Source organism: Oncorhynchus tshawytscha, linkage group LG10, assembly GCF_018296145.1.
Source record: "Oncorhynchus tshawytscha isolate Ot180627B linkage group LG10, Otsh_v2.0, whole genome shotgun sequence".
Lineage (NCBI taxonomy): Eukaryota > Metazoa > Chordata > Actinopteri > Salmoniformes > Salmonidae > Oncorhynchus > Oncorhynchus tshawytscha.
In genome coordinates, this window is record NC_056438.1 from 1972313 (window position 1) to 1993755 (window position 21443).

At 44.1% G+C, this 21443-nt stretch overlaps 1 protein-coding gene across 1 annotated transcript in view; it reads left to right on the top strand.

Annotated features, from left to right (window-relative positions):
* The window catches only part of LOC112239300 (atrial natriuretic peptide receptor 2), a 36188-nt gene extending 15331 nt beyond the window's left edge, over positions 1–20857 (top strand). The window contains 18 exon segments of the mRNA XM_042329298.1: positions 4508–4580; positions 6115–6259; positions 7204–7290; positions 9891–10034; positions 11149–11270; positions 12370–12508; positions 12724–12772; positions 14643–14744; positions 14935–15054; positions 15267–15360; positions 15597–15684; positions 16090–16229; positions 16352–16372; positions 16375–16487; positions 16688–16703; positions 16831–16929; positions 17544–17635; positions 20263–20857. Of these exon segments, the coding sequence (XP_042185232.1) occupies positions 4508–4580; positions 6115–6259; positions 7204–7290; positions 9891–10034; positions 11149–11270; positions 12370–12508; positions 12724–12772; positions 14643–14744; positions 14935–15054; positions 15267–15360; positions 15597–15684; positions 16090–16229; positions 16352–16372; positions 16375–16487; positions 16688–16703; positions 16831–16929; positions 17544–17635; positions 20263–20526 (1908 nt within the window). The 3' untranslated portion in view covers positions 20527–20857.
* Positions 20858–21443: the final 586 nt, after the last annotated feature.

The window sequence follows — 21443 nt, forward strand, 5'->3', positions numbered from 1 at the left end:
TTCCTCTAGGATTTAGCTCTATGCCATTCTTTTTATACCCCCCCCCAAAACTCCCTAAACTTTGCCGATGACAAGCATACCCATAACATGATGCAGCCACCACCATCATTGAAAATAGGAAGAGTTTTACTCAGTGCAGTGTTGTGTTGGATTTGCCCCAAACATAACGGTTTGTATTCAGGACATGAAGTTAATTTCTTTGCCACATTTTTTTGCAGTTTTACTTTAGTGCCTTATAGCAAACAGGATGCATGTTTTGGAATATGTCATTTAAAGTTAGTATTGTGGAGTAACTACAATATTGTTGACACATCCTCAGTTTTTTCTATCACAGCCATTATTAAACTCTGTAACTGTTTGTTTTAGGGGCTTCATAGCAAAGTGGGTGATATACATATACACACACTGCTTTCCTGTTTATTTATTTATTTACATTTTTTGAAATAAGTAATTTTTTTCATTTCACTTTACCAATTTGTGTAACGGAATTCTTCGTCCTCCTCTGGCGAGGAGTATGATATATCGGACCAATGCGCAGCGTGGTATGGGTTCATGATGATTTATTTTACTGAACACTGAAAATACGAAATAACAACGTGAAAATAAACGAAAACCCGAAACAGTCCTGTAAGGTAAAACACTACAACAGAAAATAATCACCCACAAAACACAGGTGGGAAAAGGCTACCTAAGTATGATTCTCAATCAGAGACACCGATCAACAGCTGCCTCTGATTGAGCACCATACCAAACACATAAACACAACATAGAAAAAAGAACATAGACTACCACACCCCAACTCACACCTGACCATGCTAAAACAAAGACATAACAAAGGAATGAAGGTCAGAACGTGACAATTTGGACTATTTTGTGTATGTCCATTACATGAAATCCAAATTAAAATCTATTTAAATTACAGGTTATAATGTAACAAAATAGGAAAAACCCCAAAGGGGATGAATACATTTGCAAGGCAGAAAGAAGAAATCTTAGAATCTTAGAATCTTAGAATCTTAGAATCTTAGAATATTAAAGGGTTCTTTGGCTTATAGGATAATATAGCTGTTCTCCTATGGGGACAGACGAACAACCTTTCCGGTACCTTTTTTTTCTAAGAGTGTAGTTATTTTGTTGCTTGACAAAGTCATTTCTGAATATTTATTTAATTTGATTAGTGATTCATTTGTTCCTTATTTAAAAGGTCAACCCCGTTCCATGACCTGAACTCTCCAGTTAATGCCTAGTTAATTAAATAAAGGTTAAATAAACAAATTAAAAAATTAAAAATTTGGTGAAACTTACTTTTTAGAATTTTTTTTATAAAAGAAACATTGAATATCTTTTAGTCAAATAGTAAAATATATAATATGTAAATATGTAAAATATATAAAAGCAGGTCAGCTGGTTGTACTCTTTAAAACCATTACCTGGTGTTATGTGGTGGAAAACAGACCGGGTTGAGCACAACACGTCAACCCTGTTACCCACAGATAGACAGGCTAGAAATGTTTTTAACAATTAACATGTATTTTTTTGTACACAACAAAGCTTCCATTTTCCTTGTCACAAGGGGATTCGTGGCTTATTTTTAAGAGGAGACTGTCAACTATTAAGGCCACATGCTTCCCAGCCCAAACAGTTCGGAATAGTTCGGGAAAAATACATTTTGTGACTTTTGTCGGCAAGGGTTCTTTCGACTGTTCAGGCACACAAAATATTTTCTCTAGGCAAGCCGAAGTCGTTAGCTGAAGTCTACACCCGCTCGTTGGCGATTGGTCAACAGTAGGGATTCTTCAGTTAAGTGCCTGTTGTAAGATTGTGCGACTAAGATCTCCTCTGCAAAAACGTTACAATTAATGACAGATTTCTGGAGTTTATCGTAGATTAATTCGGACTACTTTGAGCAAGTGTTTTCTGGCTACTGCGTCTCAAAATGGACAAACAGTACAATTGCCATCTGATTTGCTGCCTCAAAACATGATAGACTGCCTGTCTGTCTGCAATACAGTTACAACAGACAACAATGTTAATACCAACATGTTGATCATGTATTGTGTGTACAACATGAGAGCTGCATGCAGGCTAATACCCCTACTGAAAAAATAACATTGAAATTGCATTTGAGGCATGTCATTCATAGGTTGAACATGTTGACCAGATCTTTAATGTACAACATGAATTTCCCTCAATGTCAATGAGGGGGAAATGGGAACACTGTAGAGTGGACAGCAGAGTGTGTAGGTAGAGTGGACAGCAGAGTGTGTAGGTAGAGTGGACAGCAGAGTGTGTAGGTAGAGTGGACAGCAGAGTGGACAGCAGAGTGGACAGCAGAGTGTGTAGGTAGAGTGGACAGCTGAGTGTGTAGGTAGAGTGGACAGAGTGGACAGCAGAGTGGACAGCAGAGTGGACAGCAGAGTGGACAGCAGAGTGTGTAGGTAGAGTGGACAGCAGAGTGGATAGCAGAGTGGACAGCAGAGTGTGTAGGTAGAGTGGACAGCAGAGTGGACAGCAGAGTGGACAGCTGAGTGTGTAGGTAGAGTGGACAGCAGAGTGGACAGCAGAGTGGACAGCAGAGTGTGTAGGTAGAGTGGACAGCAGAGTGGAGTAGTGTAGAGTGGACAGCAGAGTGGACAGCAGAGTGGACAGCTGAGTGTGTAGGTAGAGTGGACAGCAGAGTGGATAGCAGAGTGGACAGCAGAGTGTGTAGGTAGAGTGGACAGCAGAGTGGACAGCAGAGTGTGTGTGTAGGTAGAGTGGACAGCAGAGTGGACAGCAGAGTGTGTAGGTAGAGTGGACAGCAGAGTGGACAGCAGAGTGTGTAGGTAGAGTGGACAGCAGAGTGTGTAGGTAGAGTGGACAGCAGAGTGGACAGCTGAGTGTGTAGGTAGAGTGGACAGCAGAGTGGACAGCAGAGTGGACAGCTGAGTGTGTAGGTAGAGTGGACAGCAGAGTGGATAGCAGAGTGGACAGCAGAGTGTGTAGGTAGGTGGACAGCAGAGTGGACAGCAGAGTGGACAGCAGAGTGGACAGCAGAGTGGACAGTGGAGTAGGTAGAGTGGACAGCAGAGTGTGTAGGTAGAGTGGACAGCAGAGTGGTAGGTAGAGTGGACAGCAGAGTGGACAGCTGAGTGTGTAGGTAGAGTGGACAGCAGAGTGAGTAGGTAGAGTGGACAGCAGAGTGGACAGCAGAGTGTGTGTGTAGGTAGAGTGGACAGCAGAGTGAGTGAGTAGGTAGTGGACAGCAGAGTGAGTAGGTAGAGTGGACAGCAGAGTGAGTAGGTAGAGTGGACAGCAGAGTGGACAGCAGAGTGTGTAGGTAGAGTGGACAGCAGAGTGGAGGTAGCAGAGTGGACAGCAGAGTGTGTAGGTGGACAGAGTGGACAGCAGAGTGAGTAGGTAGAGTGGACAGCAGAGTGGACAGCAGAGTGTGTAGGTAGAGTGGACAGCAGAGTGGACAGCAGAGTGTGTAGGTAGAGTGGACAGCAGAGTGGACAGCAGAGTGTGTAGGTGGAGAGTGGACAGCAGAGTGAGTAGGTAGAGTGGACAGCAGAGTGGACAGCAGGGTGGACAGCAGAGTGAGTAGGTAGAGTGGACAGCAGAGTGTGTAGGTAGAGTGGACAGCAGAGTGGACAGCAGAGTGGACAGCAGAGTGAGTAGGTAGAGTGGACATCAGAGTGAGTAGGTAGAGTGGACAGCAGAGTGAGTAGGTAGAGTGGACAGCAGAGTGAGTAGGTAGAGTGGACAGCAGAGTGGACAGCAGAGTGAGTAGGTAGAGTGGACAGCAGAGTGGACAGCAGAGTGTGTAGGTAGAGTGGACAGCAGAGTGAGTAGGTAGAGTGTACAGCAGAGTGAGTAGGTAGAGTGGACAGCAGAGTGGACAGCAGCTACGTAAAAAGTAAAAATCCTACCACTCCGTTACTTTAACAGTCACCTACTATAGTATTTATTTATTTACTATAGTATTTATTTATTTACTATAGTTTATATTTATTTACTATAGTATTTATTTATTAATTTAATATAGTATTTATTTATTTATTTATTTATTTACTACGGTATTTATTTATTTACTATAGAATTTATTTATTTACTATAGTATTTATTTATTTATTATAGTATTTATTTACTTACTATAGTATTTATTTACTGACTGTAGTATTTATTTATTTATTTTAGTATTCATTTATTTACAGTAGTATTATTTATTTATTTATTTACTGACTGTAGTATTTATTTATTTATTTAATCTCTTGAGATTTGAAAAACAGTTTTTTATCAAATTGAACATTCAGTAAAATCAAATGTCTTCTTGTTTCAAATTACACTATTTAACTGCAATGAACTGAATACACACACACACACACACACACACACACACACACACACACACACACACACACACACACACACACACACACACACACACACACACACACACACACACACACACACACACACACAATAAAGTTGATGTTGTTGTGTGTACTCATCTCTTCTTCTTCAGTGGTTTAAATACCAGAAACAGAGGATGCTTTGGGATGAGAGCTGGATCATTGACTTCAGGCAGATCAAACACGGTACTACTATACTATTATATATCAGGCAGATCAAACATGGTACTACTATACTATTATATATCAGGCAGATTAAACATGGTACTACTATACTATTATATATCAGGCAGATCAAACATGGTACTACTATACTATTATATCAGGCAGATTAAACATGGTACTACTATAATATATATCAGGCAGATTAAACATGGTACTACTATAATATATATCAGGCAGATTAAACATGGTACTACTATAATATATATCAACCAGATTAAACATGGTACTACTATACTATATATCAGACAGATTAAACATGGTACTACTATACTATTCTATATCAGGCAGATTAAACATGGTACTACTATAATATATATCAGGCAGATTAAACATGGTACTACTATGATATATATATCAGGCAGATTAAACATGGTACTACTATACTATATATCAGGCAGATTAAACATGGTACTACTATACTATATATCAGGCAGATTAAACATGGTACTACTATACTATTATATATCAGGCAGATTAAACATGGTACTACTATGATATATATCAGGCAGATTAAACATGGTACTACTATAATATATATCAGCCAGATTAAACATGGTACTACTATACTATATATCAGACAGATTAAACATGGTACTACTATACTATTCTATATCAGGCAGATTAAACATGGTACTACTATACTATTCTATATCAGGCAGATTAAACATGGTACTACTATAATATATATCAGGCAGATTAAACATGGTACTACTATACTATTCTATATCAGGCAGATTAAACATGGTACTACTATAATATATATCAGGCAGATTAAACATGGTACTACTATACTATTCTATATCAGGCAGATTAAACATGGTACTACTATAATATATATCAGGCAGATTAAACATGGTACTACTATACTATATATCAGGCAGATATAAGAGGACGGTACTACTATAAGAGGACGGTACTACTATAATATTCTATATCAGGTAGATTAAACATGGTACTGCTATACTATTCTATATGTGTCAAATAATTTGTGTGTCAAATAATTATGTGTGTCAATTATGTGTGTCAATTATGTGTGTCAATTATGTGTGTCAAATAATTTGTTATTTATGTTTATTATATTCTAACACTGCTACCCTCCCTCCCTCCCCTCTCTCCCTCCCTCCCCTCTCTCTCTCTCTCTCTCCTCCCTCCCTCCACTCTATTTCTCTCCTCCTCCCCCCCTGCTCACCTCTCTCCTCCCTCCCTCCCTCTCTCTCTCTCTCTCTCCCTCCCTCCCTCCCTCCCTCCCTCCCTCCCTCCCTCCCTCCCTCCCTCCCTCCCTCCCTCCCTCCCCTCTCTCTCTCTCTCTCTCCTCCCTCCCTCCACTCTATTTCTCTCCTCCTCCCCCCCTGCTCACCTCTCTCCTCCCTCCCTCCCCTCTCTCTCTTCTCTCTCTCTCCCTCTCCCTCCCTCCCTCCCTCCCTCCCCTCTCTTCTCTCTCCACTTCCCCCTCCTCCTGCTCCCCCCCCCTCTTCTCTCTCCTCCTCCCCCCCAGACCAGATAGCCAGGACTACTATGGGCAGTATCCTGTCTGCCCCTATTGCTAACAGTGATTCCAACGCCAGCTGTGTCACTGCTCTCAGCTCCTGTACAACCCAGGCTAACTCACGCAAACAACTGTTCACACACACCGGGATATAGTGAGTCTCTGTAACACACACAACCCAGGCTAACTCACGCAAACAACTGTTCACACACACCAGGATATAGTGAGTGTGTCTGAAACACACACATACACACACACTGGGACATACTGAGTCTCTGAAACACACACATCTTGATCATGCTGTTCTCCTCAGTATAGCTGTATATATTGGCAGTCTTTGTATCCTATTATCATTATTAGTTCTTACATCTCGTATACCTGTTGATTCTATAGTATACCTGTTAATTATATAGTATACATGTTGATTCTATAGTATACCTGTTGATTCTATAGTATACCTGTTGATTCTATAGTATACCTTTTGATTCTATAGTATACCTATTGATCCTATAGTAAACCTGTTAATCCTATAGTATACCTGTTAGTCCTATAGTATACCTGTTAATCCTATAGTAAACCTGTTGATTCTCTACTATACCTGTTAATCCTATAGTATACCTGTTGATTCTCTACTATACCTGTTGATCCTATAGTAAACCTGTTAATTATATTGTATACCTGTTGATCCTATAGTATACCTGTTGATTCTATAGTAAACCTGTTAATCCTATAGTATACCTGTTAATCCTACAGTATACCTGTTGATTCTATAGTAAACCTGTTAATCCTATAGTATATATGTTGATCCTATAGTATACCTGTTAATCCTATAGTATATCTGTTAATCCTATAGTATACCTGTTGATTCTATAGTAAACTTGTTAATCCTATAGTAAACCTGTTAATCCTATAGTATACCTGTTGATCCTATAGTATACATGTTGATCCTATAGTATACATGTTGATCCTATAGTAAACCTGTTAATTCTATAGTAAACCTGTTAATCCTATAGTAAACCTGTTGATTCTCTAGTAAACCTGTCAATTCTATAGTAAACCTGTTAATTCTATAGTAAACCTGTTGATTCTCTCCTCTAGTGATGGAAGGACGGTGGCCATCAAGCGGATTCAGACCAAGACCTTTTCTCTGTCCAAGACCATCAGACGAGAGGTCAAGCAAGTCAGGTGGGGACAATAGAGGTCAACAGGTCAAGTGGGGACAATAGAGTTCAAGCAAGTCATTTGGGGACAATAGAGATCAAGCAAGTCATGTGGGGACAATAGAGGTCAACAGGTCAGGTGGGGACAATAGAGATCAACAGGTCAAGTGGGGACAATAGAGGTCAAGCAAGTCATTTGGGGACAATAGAGGTCAAGCAAGTCAGGTGGGGACAATAGAGGTCAACAGGTCAGGTGGGGACAATAGAGGTCAAGCAAGTCATTTGGGGACAATAGAGGTCAACAAGTCAGGTGGGGACAATAGAGGTCAACAGGTCAGGTGGGGACAATAGAGGTCAACAAGTCAGGTGGGGACAATAGAGTTCAACAGGTCAAGTGGGGACAATAGAGGTCAACAGGTCAACAGGTCAAGTGGGGACAATAGAGGAAAGCAAGTCAGGTGGGGACAATAGAGGTCAACAGGTCAAGTGGGGACAATAGAGGTCAACTCAACAGGTCAGTTGGGGACAATTGAGGTCAACAGGTCAGGTGGGGACAAAAGAGGTCAACATGTCAGGTGGGGGACAATAGAGGTCAACAGGTCAGGTGGGGACAATAGAGGTCAACAAGTCAGGTGGGGACAATAGAGATCAACAAGTCAGGTGGGGGACAATAGAGGTCAACAGGTCAGTTGGGGACAATAGAGGTCAACAGGTCAGGTGGGGACAATAGAGGTCAACAGGTCAGGTGGGGACAATAGAGGTCAACAGGTCAGGTGGGGACAATAGAGGTCAACAAGTCAGGTGGGGACAATAGAGGTCAACGGGTCAACAGGTCAGTTGGGGACAATAGAGGTCAACAAGTCAGGTGGGGACAATAGAGATCAACAGGTCAGATGGGGACAGTAGAGGTCAACAGGTCAGGTGGGGACAATAGAGGTCAACAGGTCAGATGGGGACAGTAGAGGTCAACAGGTCAGATTGGGACAGTAGAGATCAACGGGTCAGATGGGGACAGTAGAGGTCAACAGGTCAGATAGGGACAGTAGAGGTCAACAGGTCAGATTGGGACAGTAGAGATCAACAGGTCAGATGGGGAAAGTAGAGGTCAACAGGTCAGGAGGGACAATAGAGGTCAACAGGTCAGATGGGGACAGTAGAGGTCAACAGGTCAGATGGGGACAGTAGAGGTCAACAGGTCAGATTGGGACAGTAGAGATCAACAGGTCAGATGGGGACAGTAGAGATCAACAGGTCAGATGGGGAAAGTAGAGGTCAACAGGTCAGGAGGGACAATAGAGGTCAACAGGTCAGATGGGGACAGTAGAGGTCAACAGGTCAGATGGGGACAGTAGAGGTCAACAGGTCAGATTGGGACAGTAGAGATCAACAGGTCAGATGGGGACAGTAGAGGTCAACAGGTCAGATGGGGACAGTAGAGGTCAACAGGTCAGATTGGGACAGTAGAGGTCAACAGGTCAGATGGGGACAGTAGAGGTCAACAGGTCAGATTGGGACAGTAGAGATCAACAGGTCAGATGGGGACAGTAGAGGTCAACAGGTCAGATTGGGACAGTAGAGATCAACAGGTCAGATGGGGAAAGTAGAGGTCAACAGGTCAGGAGGGACAATAGAGATCAACAGGTCAGATGGGGACAGTAGAGGTCAACAGGTCAGATGGGGACAATATTAGTATTACGTGTAGCTGGTGGAATGTTTTGTATTAAAATAAAGCAAAGTACTTGAGATCTATAATTTATATAATAACATGGGTGGACAAGCAAGCTCTCATTTTATATTCTCTAACCTGGACCACCCGAACCTGTTAGTTCTCTGACCTGTAACCTCTGTCCAATAGGGAACTGGACCACCCGAACCTGTTAGTTCTCTGACCTGTAACCTCTGTCCAATAGGGAACTGGACCACCCGACCCTGTTAGTTCTCTGACCTGTAACCTCTGTCCAATAGGGAACTGGACCACCTGACCCTGTTAGTTCTCTGACCTCTAATCTCTGTCCAATAGGGAACTGGACCACCCGACCCTGTTAGTTCTCTGACCTCTAATCTCTGTCCAATAGGGAACTGGACCACCCGACCCTGTTAGTTCTCTGACCTCTAATCTCTGTCCAATAGGGAACTGGACCACCCGACCCTGTTCGTTCTCTGACCTCTAACCTCTGTCCAATAGGGAGCTGGACCACCCGATCCTGTTAGTTCTCTGACCTCTAATCTCTGTTCAATAGGGAACTGGACCACCCGACCCTGTTAGTTCTCTGACCTCTAACCTCTGTCTAATAGGGAGCTGGACCACCAGAAGCTGTTAGTTCTCTGACCTCTAACCTCTGTCTAATAGGGAGCTGGACCACCAGAACCTGTTAGTTCTCTGACCTCTAACCTCTGTCTAATAGGGAACTGGACCACCCGACCCTGTTAGTTCTCTGACCTCTAACCTCTGTCTAATAGGGAGCTGGACCACCAGAAGCTGTTAGTTCTCTGACCTCTAACCTCTGTCTAATAGGGAGCTGGACCACCAGAACCTGTTAGTTCTCTGACCTCTAACCTCTGTCTAATAGGGAACTGGACCACCCGACCCTGTTAGTTCTCTGACCTCTAACCTCTGTCCAATAGGGAGCTGGACCACCCTAACCTGTGTAAGTTCTTTGGAGGTTGTGTGGAGATTCCTAACGTAGCCATCATCACAGAGTACTGTCCTAAAGGAAGCCTGAATGATGTCCTGATGAACGATGAGATACCTCTCAACTGGGGATTCAGGTACTGTACACAAACACACACACACACACCTCTCAACTGGGGATGCAGGTACTGTACACACACACACACACACATACACACACACACCTCTCAACTGGGGATTCAAGTGGATGTCCTAACCCCTGACCTCTTGTGTGGGGGTTCCCGAATCTTTACCCCAGACCCTTGACCCCTGACATCTAACCCTTGACCTCATTGTGTTTGTATTGCAGGTTCTCGTGAGCCTGGTTCCTCTCTAGGTTTCTTCCTAGGTTCTGGCCTTTCTAGGGAGTTTTTCCTAGCCACCCCTCAGAGCCTGGTTCCTCTCTAGGTTTCTTCCTAGGTTCTGGCCTTTCTAGGGAGTTTTTCCTAGCCACCGTGCTTCTACACCTGCATTGCTTGCTGTTTGGGGTTTTAGGCTGGGTTTCTGTACAGCACTTTGAGATATCAGCTGATGTAAGAAGGGCTTTAAAAATGCATTTGATTTGATTTGCAGGTTCTCCTTTGCCGCAGATATAGCCAGAGGAATGTCCTACCTCTGACCCTAGACCTCACTGTGTGTTGCAGGTTCTCCTTTGCTACAGATATAGCTCGAGGAATGTCCTACCTCTGACCCTTGACCTCACTGTGTGTTGCAGGTTCTCCTTTGCCACAGATATAGCCCGAGGAATGTCCTACCTCTAACCCTTGACCTCACTGTGTGTTGCAGGTTCTCCTTTGCTACAGATGTAGCCCGAGGAATGTCCTACCTCTGACCCTTGACCTCACTGTGTGTTGCAGGTTCTCCTTTGCTACAGATATAGCCTGGGGAATGTCCTACCCCTAACCCTTGACCTCACTGTGTGTTGCAGGTTCTCCTTTACCACAGATATAGCCCGAGGAATGTCCTACCTCTAACCCTTGACCTCACTGTGTGTTGCAGGTTCTCCTTTGCCACAGATATAGCCCGAGGAATGTCCTACCTCTGACCCTTGACCTCACTGCGTGTTGCAGGTTCTCCTTTGCCACAGATATAGCCCGGGGAATGTCCTAAATCTGACCCTTGACCTCACTGTGTGTTGCAGGTTCTCCTTTGCCACAGATATAGCCTGAGGAATGTCCTACCTCTGACCCTTGACCTCACTGTGTGTTGCAGGTTCTCCTTTGCCACAGATATAGCCAGAGGAATGTCCTACCTCCACCAACACAGGATCTGTCATGGCCGCCTCAAATCACTCAACTGTGTTCTGGATGACCGCTGGGTCTGCAAGATCACTGGTAACCTTTACCCCCTGACCTATAATAATCCCTAGCCTGTACACTGTAAAACCTGCCCGTCTGGTATGCAAGATCCCTGGTAACCTTTACCCCCTGACCTTTACCCCCTGACCTATAATAATCCCTAGCCTGTACACAGTAAAACCTGCCCATCTGGTCGGCAAGATCCCTGGTAACCTTTAACCCCTGACCTATAATAATCCCTAGCTTGTACACTGTAAAACCTGCCCGCCTGGTCTGCATGATCCCTGGTAACCTTTACCCCCTGACCTTTAACCCCTGACCTATAATAATCCCTAGCCTGTACACTGTAAAACCTGCCCGCCTGGTCTGCAAGATCACTGGTAACCTTTAACCCCTGACCTTTAACCCCTGACCTATAATAATCCCTAGCCTGTACACTGTAAAACCTGCCCGCCTGGTCTGCAAGATCCCTGGTAACCTTTACCCCCTGACCTTTATCCTATAATCATTGACCTCACCTCTGACTTTTAACCTAGCCAGGCCTGGGTTCAAATACTATTTGATGTAATTTCAAACATTTTATCGGTTTTCGATTGAGCTAGACTGGCTTAATGACCAATATTATAGTCACAAAACTGTAACTCCCACCATCTGATTGTCACAAAACTACAACTCCCACCATCTGATAGTCACATAACTACAACTCCCACCATCTGATAGTCACAAAACTACAACTCCCACCATCTGATAGTCACAAAACTACAACTCCCACCATCTGATAGTCACAGAACTACAACTCCCACCATCTGATAGTCACATAACTACAACTCCCACCATCTGATAGTCACAAAACTACAACTCCCACCATCTGATAGTCACAAAACTACAACTCCCACCATCTGATAGTCACAGAACTACAACTCCCACCATCTGATAGTCACAAAACTTCAACTCCCACCATCTGATAGTGACAAAACTTCAACTCCCACCATCTGATAGTCACAAAACTACAACTCCCACCATCTGATAGTCACATAACTACAACTCCCACCATCTGATAGTCACAAAACTACAACTCCCACCATCTATCACTCCAGTCAAGGTAGAGCAAATGCTGGTCTGAACCTCTTTCCAGATTACTGTCTGACCATCTATCGAAGGGAGGATGCAGCGGAACCCCTGTCATCCTATCAGATGAGACTGAGAGAGGTGTACACGCCTCCTGAGTGCCAGACATCCAACCAGGAACCGACCCTGCCTGGGGATGTCTTCAGGTGACACACCCACACACACACACACATGCACACCCACGCACACACACACGCACCCACACACACACACACGCACCTACATGCCCCTTAAACAGTACACACACACGCACGCACACACACACACACGCACACACACACGCACCCACACATACAAACATATGGACATAACCACACACACTTCCACTCAAGTATCTATGAACTTGTATATCTCTTTCCAGCTACTCTATAATTCTGCTGGAGATAGCCACTCGCAGTGACCCTGTCCCGGTAGGTGGATGTTGGAGGAGGAATGTGTGGATGTGTGTGTGTGTGTGTGTGTGTGTGTTTGTGTGTGTGTGTGTGTGTTTGTGTGTGTACTGTTTAAGGGGCATGTTTGTGTGTGTGTGTGTGTGTGTGTGTGTGTGTGTGTGTGTGTGTGTGTGTATGTGTGTGTGTGTGTGTGTGTGTGTGTGTGTGTGTGTGTGTGTGTGTGTGTGTTTGTATGTGTGTGTGTTTGTGTTTGTACTGTTTAAGGGGCATGTATGTGTGCGTGTGTGTGTGTTTGTGTTGAGTAGCAAACCATGTATAATACCAGCTGACAACATTCACCCTCCATTTACCTTCCATTCACTCCCCATTCACCTCCCATTCACCCTCCATTCACCCCCCATTCACCTCCCATTCACCCTCCATTCACTCCCCATTCACCATCCACTCACCCTCGATTCTTCATCCATTCACTCCCCATTCACCTCCCATTCACTCCCCATTCACCTCCCATTCACTCCCCATTCACCTCCCATTCACTCCCCATTCACCCCCATTCACTCCCCATTCACCATCTATTTACCTTCCATTCACCCTCCATTCACCATCTATTCACCCCCATTCACCCTCCATTCACCCCCATTCACCCCCATTCACTCTCCATTCACCCCCATTCACCCCCATTCACCCTCCATTCACCCCCATTCACCCCCATTCACCCTCCATTCACCCCCATTCACCCTCCATTCACCCCCATTCACCCCCATTCACCCTCCATTCACCCCCATTCACCCTCCATTCACCCCCAATTCACCCTCCATTCACCTTCCATTCACCCCCATTCACCCTCCATTCACCCCCAATTCACCCTCCATTCACCTTCCATTCACCCCCATTCACCCTCCATTCACCTCCCATTCACCCCCATTCACCCTCCATTCACCCCCATTCACCCTCCATTCACCCCCATTCACTCCCCATTCACCTCCCATTCACTCCCCATTCACCCCCATTCACTCCCCATTCACCATCTATTTACCTTCCATTCACCCTCCATTCACCATCTATTCACCCCCATTCACCCTCCATTCACCCCCATTCACCCCCATTCACCCTCCATTCACCCCCATTCACCCTCCATTCACCCCCAATTCACCCTCCATTCACCTTCCATTCACCCCCATTCACCCTCCATTCACCTCCCATTCACCCCCATTCACCCCCATTCACTCTCCATTCACCCCCATTCACCCCCATTCACCCTCCATTCACCCCCATTCACCCCCATTCACCCCCATTCACCCTCCATTCACCCCCATTCACCCTCCATTCACCCCCATTCACCCCCCATTCACCCTCCATTCACCCCCATTCACCCTCCATTCACCCCCAATTCACCCTCCATTCACCTTCCATTCACCCCCATTCACCCTCCATTCACCTCCCATTCACCCCCATTCACCCTCCAATCACCCTCCAATCAACCCCCATTCACCCTCCATTCACTCCCCCATTCACCAGCCATTCACCCTCCAATCAACCCCCATTCACCCCCATTCACCCTCCATTCACCCCCATTCACCCTCCAATCAACCCCCATTCACCCCCATTCACCCTCCATTCACCCCCATTCACCTCCATTCACCCCCATTCACCCTCCATTCATACAAAGTTCCTTTCTATGAACCATTAGTTAGATGTATTTTCACCATCTCTTTCCCTCCCACCCCCTAACTTCCTCCCTTCCCCCTCCCTCTCTCTCCCTCTCTCTTTCTTCCTCCCCACCTCTCTTTCCCTCCCCTCTCCCCCTCTCCCTCCCTCCCTCTCCGCCCTCCCTCTCTTTCCCTCCCCCTCCCCCTCTCCCTCTCCCTCTCTCTCTCCCCCTCCCCAGGTTGAGGACAGTTCTCTCGAGAGTGCTTGGTGCCCCCCACTCCCAGAACTAATCTCTGGCAAGGCCGACAACACCTGTCCCTGTCCCGCAGAGTACGTCGAGGTACGGAGGGGAAGGGTGTAAGGAGGTTTATTCCCCAAGTGTCTGATATAGATGACTGTGTGAGTTGTGTGTGTTGTGTGTCCTCCAGAGTACGTCGAGGTACGGAGGGGAAGGGTGTAAGGAGGTGTATTCCCAGAGTGTCTGATATAGATGACTGTGTGTGTTGTGTGTCCCCTCCGTGTTGCCGTAGCTCATCAGAAGGTGCCGGTCTCATAACCCAGTCCACCGGCCCACCTTCGAGCAGATCAGGAAGTTCGTCTACCGGATCAACCCCAATAAAGTTAGCCCTGTGGACATGATGATGAACCTGGTACGACCTAGAGGCGACATTACAGCAACGTTTACACAACTTTAAAACTACCTTCACACAATGTTACAAAGACGTTCGCACAACCTAGTAGCAACCTTTTCAAAAGGTTCAGAAACTCCACACAATGTTACAACAAACTAACCCCAATCGCAACCATGAAACAACCTTTTCAGCCTGTGTGTGTGTGTGTGTGTGTGTGTGTGTGTGTGTAGATGGAGAAATACAGTAAGCACCTGGAGGTCCTGGTAGCAGAGAGGACCCAGGACCTGATGCATGAGAAACAGAAGACTGATCGACTGCTCTACAGTACGGACGCCATCTTGGATCTAATCTGTTATTATTCCCCATTGAGGGGAAGCCATTTTGGGGAGAGTTTTTCCTCTGTTGCTCATTGATAGTGTGGTAGTACCAGTGAAACAAATGTGCCTCTATCTGTGTGTGTGTGTGTGTGTGTGTGTGTGTGTGTGTGTGTGTGTGTGTGTGTGTGTGTGTGTGTGTGTGTGTGTGTGTGTGTGTGTGTGTGTGTGTGTGTGTGTGTGCAGGTATGCTCCCGAAGCAGGTAGCTGACGATCTGAGGCAGGGGAAACCATTGCAGGCCCAGAGTTATGTGAGCGCTACTGTCTTCTTCAGGTGAGAGAGGTAATGAAGGAAGGGAAGGGGGAGACAGAGAGGGAAAGGGGTGAGAGAGAGAGGGGACAGACAGACAGACAGACAGACAGACAGACAGACAGACAGACAGACAGACAGACAGACAGACAGACAGACAGACAGACAGACAGACAGACAGACAGACAGACAGACAGACAGACAGACAGACAGACAGACAGACAGACAGACAGACAGACAGACAGACAGACAGACAGACAGACAGACAGACAGAGACTAGAATTGAGGACCGAGGCTAACTATCTCTCTAATCCTAACTCTAAATCTAACCTTTACCTATGATTCTCTCTATACTGTATGTAGTAACATAGCAGGGTTCACCCACCAGTCCAGCACCAGTACTCAGTGTGTGTGTGTGTGTGTGTGTAGTGACATCGTAGGGTTCACCCACCTCTCCAGCACCAGTACTCCTTACCAAGTGGTCGACTTCCTCAATAAGCTCTACACGACTTTTGATGACATCATTGACAACTATGACGTGTACAAGGTGGAGACCATAGGCGATGCCTGTGAGTATATCACCGTGGTTACAGTAAAACTCCCAGCATATCTGTGTGATGTTAATGTGGGATACCCAGGGAGGATGGGATCTAGCATGCAGATGACTGAATAGCAATGTGTGTGTGTGTAGACATGGTGGTGTCTGGGATACCCAGGAGAACGGGATTCAGCACGCAGCAGAGATCTCCAGCATGGCTCTGGACCTAGTCGGAGTGTGTCGGACCTTCAGGATACCACACAAACCCAACACACAACTACAGATACGGGCTCGGGATACACTCAGGTAACACACACACACACAAAACCCAACACACAACTACAGATACGGGCTGGGATACACTCAGATAACACACACACACACACACACACTACAGATACGGGCCGGGATACACTCAGGTAACACACACACACACACAGATATGGGCCAGGATACACTCAAGTCACCCGCACACACACACACACACAGACTGGGATACACTCAGGTAACACACACACACACACACACACACACGCATACACACACACACACACACACACACACACACACACTCAGGATTGCACGCATGCAGACACACACCCACCCTCTTGCCCCCCCCTCCCTCCCTGCAGGTCCAGTGGTAGCCGGTGTGGTCGGGACCAAGATGCCTCGCTACTGTCTGTTTGGAGACACGGTCAACACCTCCTCTAGGATGGAGTCCACCAGCGAGGGTAATCATGCTAAGGAAGTGTTCCCACGGGGAACATATAATCTTTATGGCAGTAAGAGTTGATGCTAATGCTAAGGAAGTGTTTTTCCAATGTGACTTTAGATGGTAATGCTAAGGAAGTGATTCCAAAGTGACAATACAGTGAGTGTTGATGCTAACGCTAAGGAAGTACTTCCACAGGATCAATACGGTCTCAGAGATAGTTTATTTAAGCAATAAGGCAAAAGTGGGTGTGGTGTATGACCAATATACCACATCAAAGGGCTGTTCTGAAGCACGACGCAACGTGGAGTGCCTGGATACAGCCCTTAGTCGTGGTATATTGGCGATATACCACAAACCCCCGAGGTGCCTTATTGCTATTATAAACTGGTTACCAACGTAATTAGAGCAGTAAAAAGACATGTTTTGTCATACGGTCTGATATACCACGGCTGTTAGCCAATCAGCATTCAGGGCTCGAACCAACCAGTTTATAAAAGTAAATAGACGATCTCTATCACCGTGAGAGTGGAAGCTAATGCTAAGGAAGTAATTCCACTGGTACCATAGTATCTCTATGGCAGTGACTGTAGAAGCTAATGCTAAGGAAGTGGTTGGTCTCTCCCCATACAGCCCTCAAGATTCAGGTCAGCTCCAGTACATTCTACCTCCTAGAGGAGATAGGAGGATACCTGCTGCAATGTAGAGGGATGCTGCAAGTCAAGGTGTGTTCTATATACAGGATATAAACAGGATATAAACAGGATATATACAGGATATAAACAGGATATATACAGGATATAAACAGGATATATACAGGATATATACAGGATATAAACAGGATATAAACAGGATATAAACAGGATATATACAGGATATATACAGGATATATACAGGATATATACAGGATATATACAGGATATAAACAGGATATAAACAGGATATAAACAGGATATAAACAGGATATAAACAGGATATATACAGGATATATACAGGATATAAACAGGATATAAACAGGATATATACAGGATATAAACAGGATATAAACAGGATATAAACAGGATATATACAGGATATATACAGGATATATACAGGATATATACAGGATATATACAGGATATAAACAGGATATAAACAGGATATAAACAGGATATAAACAGGATATAAACAGGATATATACAGGATATATACAGGATACATACAGAATATATACAGGATATATACAGGATATATACAGGATATAAACAGGATATAAACAGGATATAAACAGGATATAAACAGGATATAAACAGGATATATACAGGATATATACAGGATATATACAGGATATATACAGGATACATACAGGATATATACAGGATATATACAGGATATATACAGGATATAAACAGGATATAAACAGGATATATACAGGATATATACAGAATATATACAGGATATATACAGGATATATACAGGATATATATACAGGATATATACAGGATATAAACAGGATATAAACAGGATATATACAGGATATAAACAGGATATATATACAGGATATATACAGGATATAAACAGGATATAAACAGGATATAAACAGGATATAAACAGGATATAAACAGGATATATACAGGATACATACACTGCATTCAGAAAGTATTCCAGACCCCAGGATATATACGACTTTTTAAACATTTTGTTACATTACAGCCTTATTCTAAAATGGATTAAATTGTTTTTTCCCTCATCAATCTACACACAGTATCCCATAATGACATCACAATGCCCCTTAATGACATCACAATGCCCCTTAATGACATCACAATGCCCCTTAATGACATCACAATATCCCTTCATGACAAAGCAAAAATACGTTGTTAGAAATGTTTTGCAAATGTATTACAAATAAAAAATAACTGAAATATTACTTTTACAAAGAAGGTCAACATTATTTGGGTTTTTATATTACATTTAGATAAGTATTCAGACCCTTTACTCAGTACTTTGTTGAAGCACCTTTGGCAGCGATTACAGCCTTGAGTCTTCTTGGGTATGATGCTACAAGCTTGGCAGCGATTACAGCCTTCAGTCTTCTTGGGTATGATGCTACAAGCTTGGCACACCTGTATTTGGGTAGTTTCTCAGGAGAGAGAGCAAAGGGTCTGAATACTTATGCAAATACGGTATTTCTGTTTTAAATGTTTTATACATTTGCAATAAATTAAGAAAACATTTTTTTCACTATGTCATTATGGGGTATTGTGATGTCATTATGGGGTATTGTGATGTCATTATGGGGTATTGTGATGTCATTATGGGGTACTGTGATGTCATTATGGGGTATTGTGATGTCATTATGGGGTATTGTGATGTCATTATGGGGTATTGTGATGTCATTATGGGGTATTGTGATGTCATTATGGGGTACTGTGATGTCATTATGGGGTATTGTGATGTCATTATGGGGTATTGTGATGTCATATTGTGATGTCATTATGGGGTATTGTGATGTCATTATGGGGTATTGTGATGTCATTATGGGGTATTGTGATGTCATTATGGGTATTGGGATGTCATTATGGGGTATTGGGATGTCATTATGGGGTACTGTGATGTCATTATGGGGTATTGGGATGTCATTATGGGGTATTGTGATGTCATTATGGGGTACTGTGATGTCATTATGGGGTATTGTGATGTCATTATGGGGTATTGTGATGTCATTATGGGGTATTGTGTGTAGATTGATGAGGAAATTGTTACATTTAATAGATTTCAGATTAAGGCTATAAAGTAACAAAATGTGGAAAAAAGTGAAGACCACTTCCTGAAGACATTTAGCAGATCATTTTATCCAACCTTAACCTTTAACCACTGACAAAATGTCAACCTTGACCTTTAACCACTGAAGACCACTTCCCTTGACCTTTAACTGCTGATCATTTTATCCAACCTTAACCTTTAACCACTGACCTCTCTCAACCTTTAACCACTGACCTCTCTCAACCTTGACCTTTAACTGCTGACCTCTCTCAACCTTGACCTTTAACTGCTGACCTCTCTCAACCTTGACCTTTAACCACTGACCTCTCTCAACCTTGACCTTTAACCACTGACCTCTCTCAACATTTAACCACTGACCTCTCTCAACCTTGACCTTTAAACACTGACCTCTCTCAACCTTGACCTTTAACCACTGACCTCTCTCAACCTTGACCTTTAAACACTGACCTCTCTCAACCTTGACCTTTAACCACTGACCTCTCTCAACCTTGACCTTTAAACACTGACCTCTCTCAACCTTGACCTTTAACCACTGACCTCTCTCAACATTGACGTCTAACCGCTGACCCCTAACCTATCTCTTCAGGGTAAAGGGGACATGGTAACCCATTGGTTGGAAGGGAAGCTGCCTCTCCAGCCCAGTAAGGACCCTGGTGTGAAGGACCCCATTAAGGACCCCAGCACTAAGGTGGCCAGCAGGAAGCCTACATCCAGTATGTCTGTGCTGGACACGGACAGAGACAGAGAGCTGGAGAGAAGAGAGAGGACGGGAGAGAGAGACAGAGAGAAAGAGATGTACGCCTCAATCCCTGGGCTCCTCAACCATGACCTGTTGCAGGACTCCACCTGACCTCTGACCTCTAACCCTTTCCACTGTTGTGTACTCTTATAAATGAATCCTCTCTATTGTGTCTGCTAACACTTCCTCTCCACTTTGGTGTATTTGTATCTATTGTGTGTCTGTTTATTATGTTTAACTGTCTTTATCCGTTAAGGCGTTAAACATCTAGACAGCTGTTTTTCAAAAAGTATAATATTGAGTTCGATCAATTAAATGTGTGTTTATTTCGTGACAAAGTTTAAACGTTTAAAGTATTTAATTTAGTTATTCGATGGTATGAAGACGCTGAATAAAAAACATCATTATTTCATTTAGTTATTCGATGGCATGACGACGCTGAATAAACATCATTATTGAATCAGTATGAAGGAGTCCTGAGTGATGGGGATTGGTTTCACACACACACACACACACACACACACACACACACACACACACACACACACACACACACACACACACACACACACACACACACACAGTTCTCTAACGTAGCTGTTAGTCCTAACTCTTCACATCGTCTCTACCCATGAGTGGAACTGCTTAACCATCTGCTGTAGAGGTAAACACACACACACACACACACACTACAAACAAACATTTCCCCACATACATCTTCTCTCCACCCTCTTCATCTCTATCCCTCTCTCCATTTCTCTCTCTTCAACACATACACACACACTCCTCAGGTCCTGCCTGAATTTCCCCACACACATCTTCTCTCCACCCTCTTCATCTCTATCTCCTCTCTCTATTTCTCCCTCAGTCTCCCTCTTCATCTCTACCTCCTCTCTATATTTCTCCCTCAGTCTCCCTCTTCATCTCTATCTCCTCTCTCTATTTCTCCCTCAGTCTCCCTCTTCATCTCTACCTCCTCTCTATATTTCTCCCTCAGTCTCTCTCTTCATCTCTATCTCCTCTCTCTA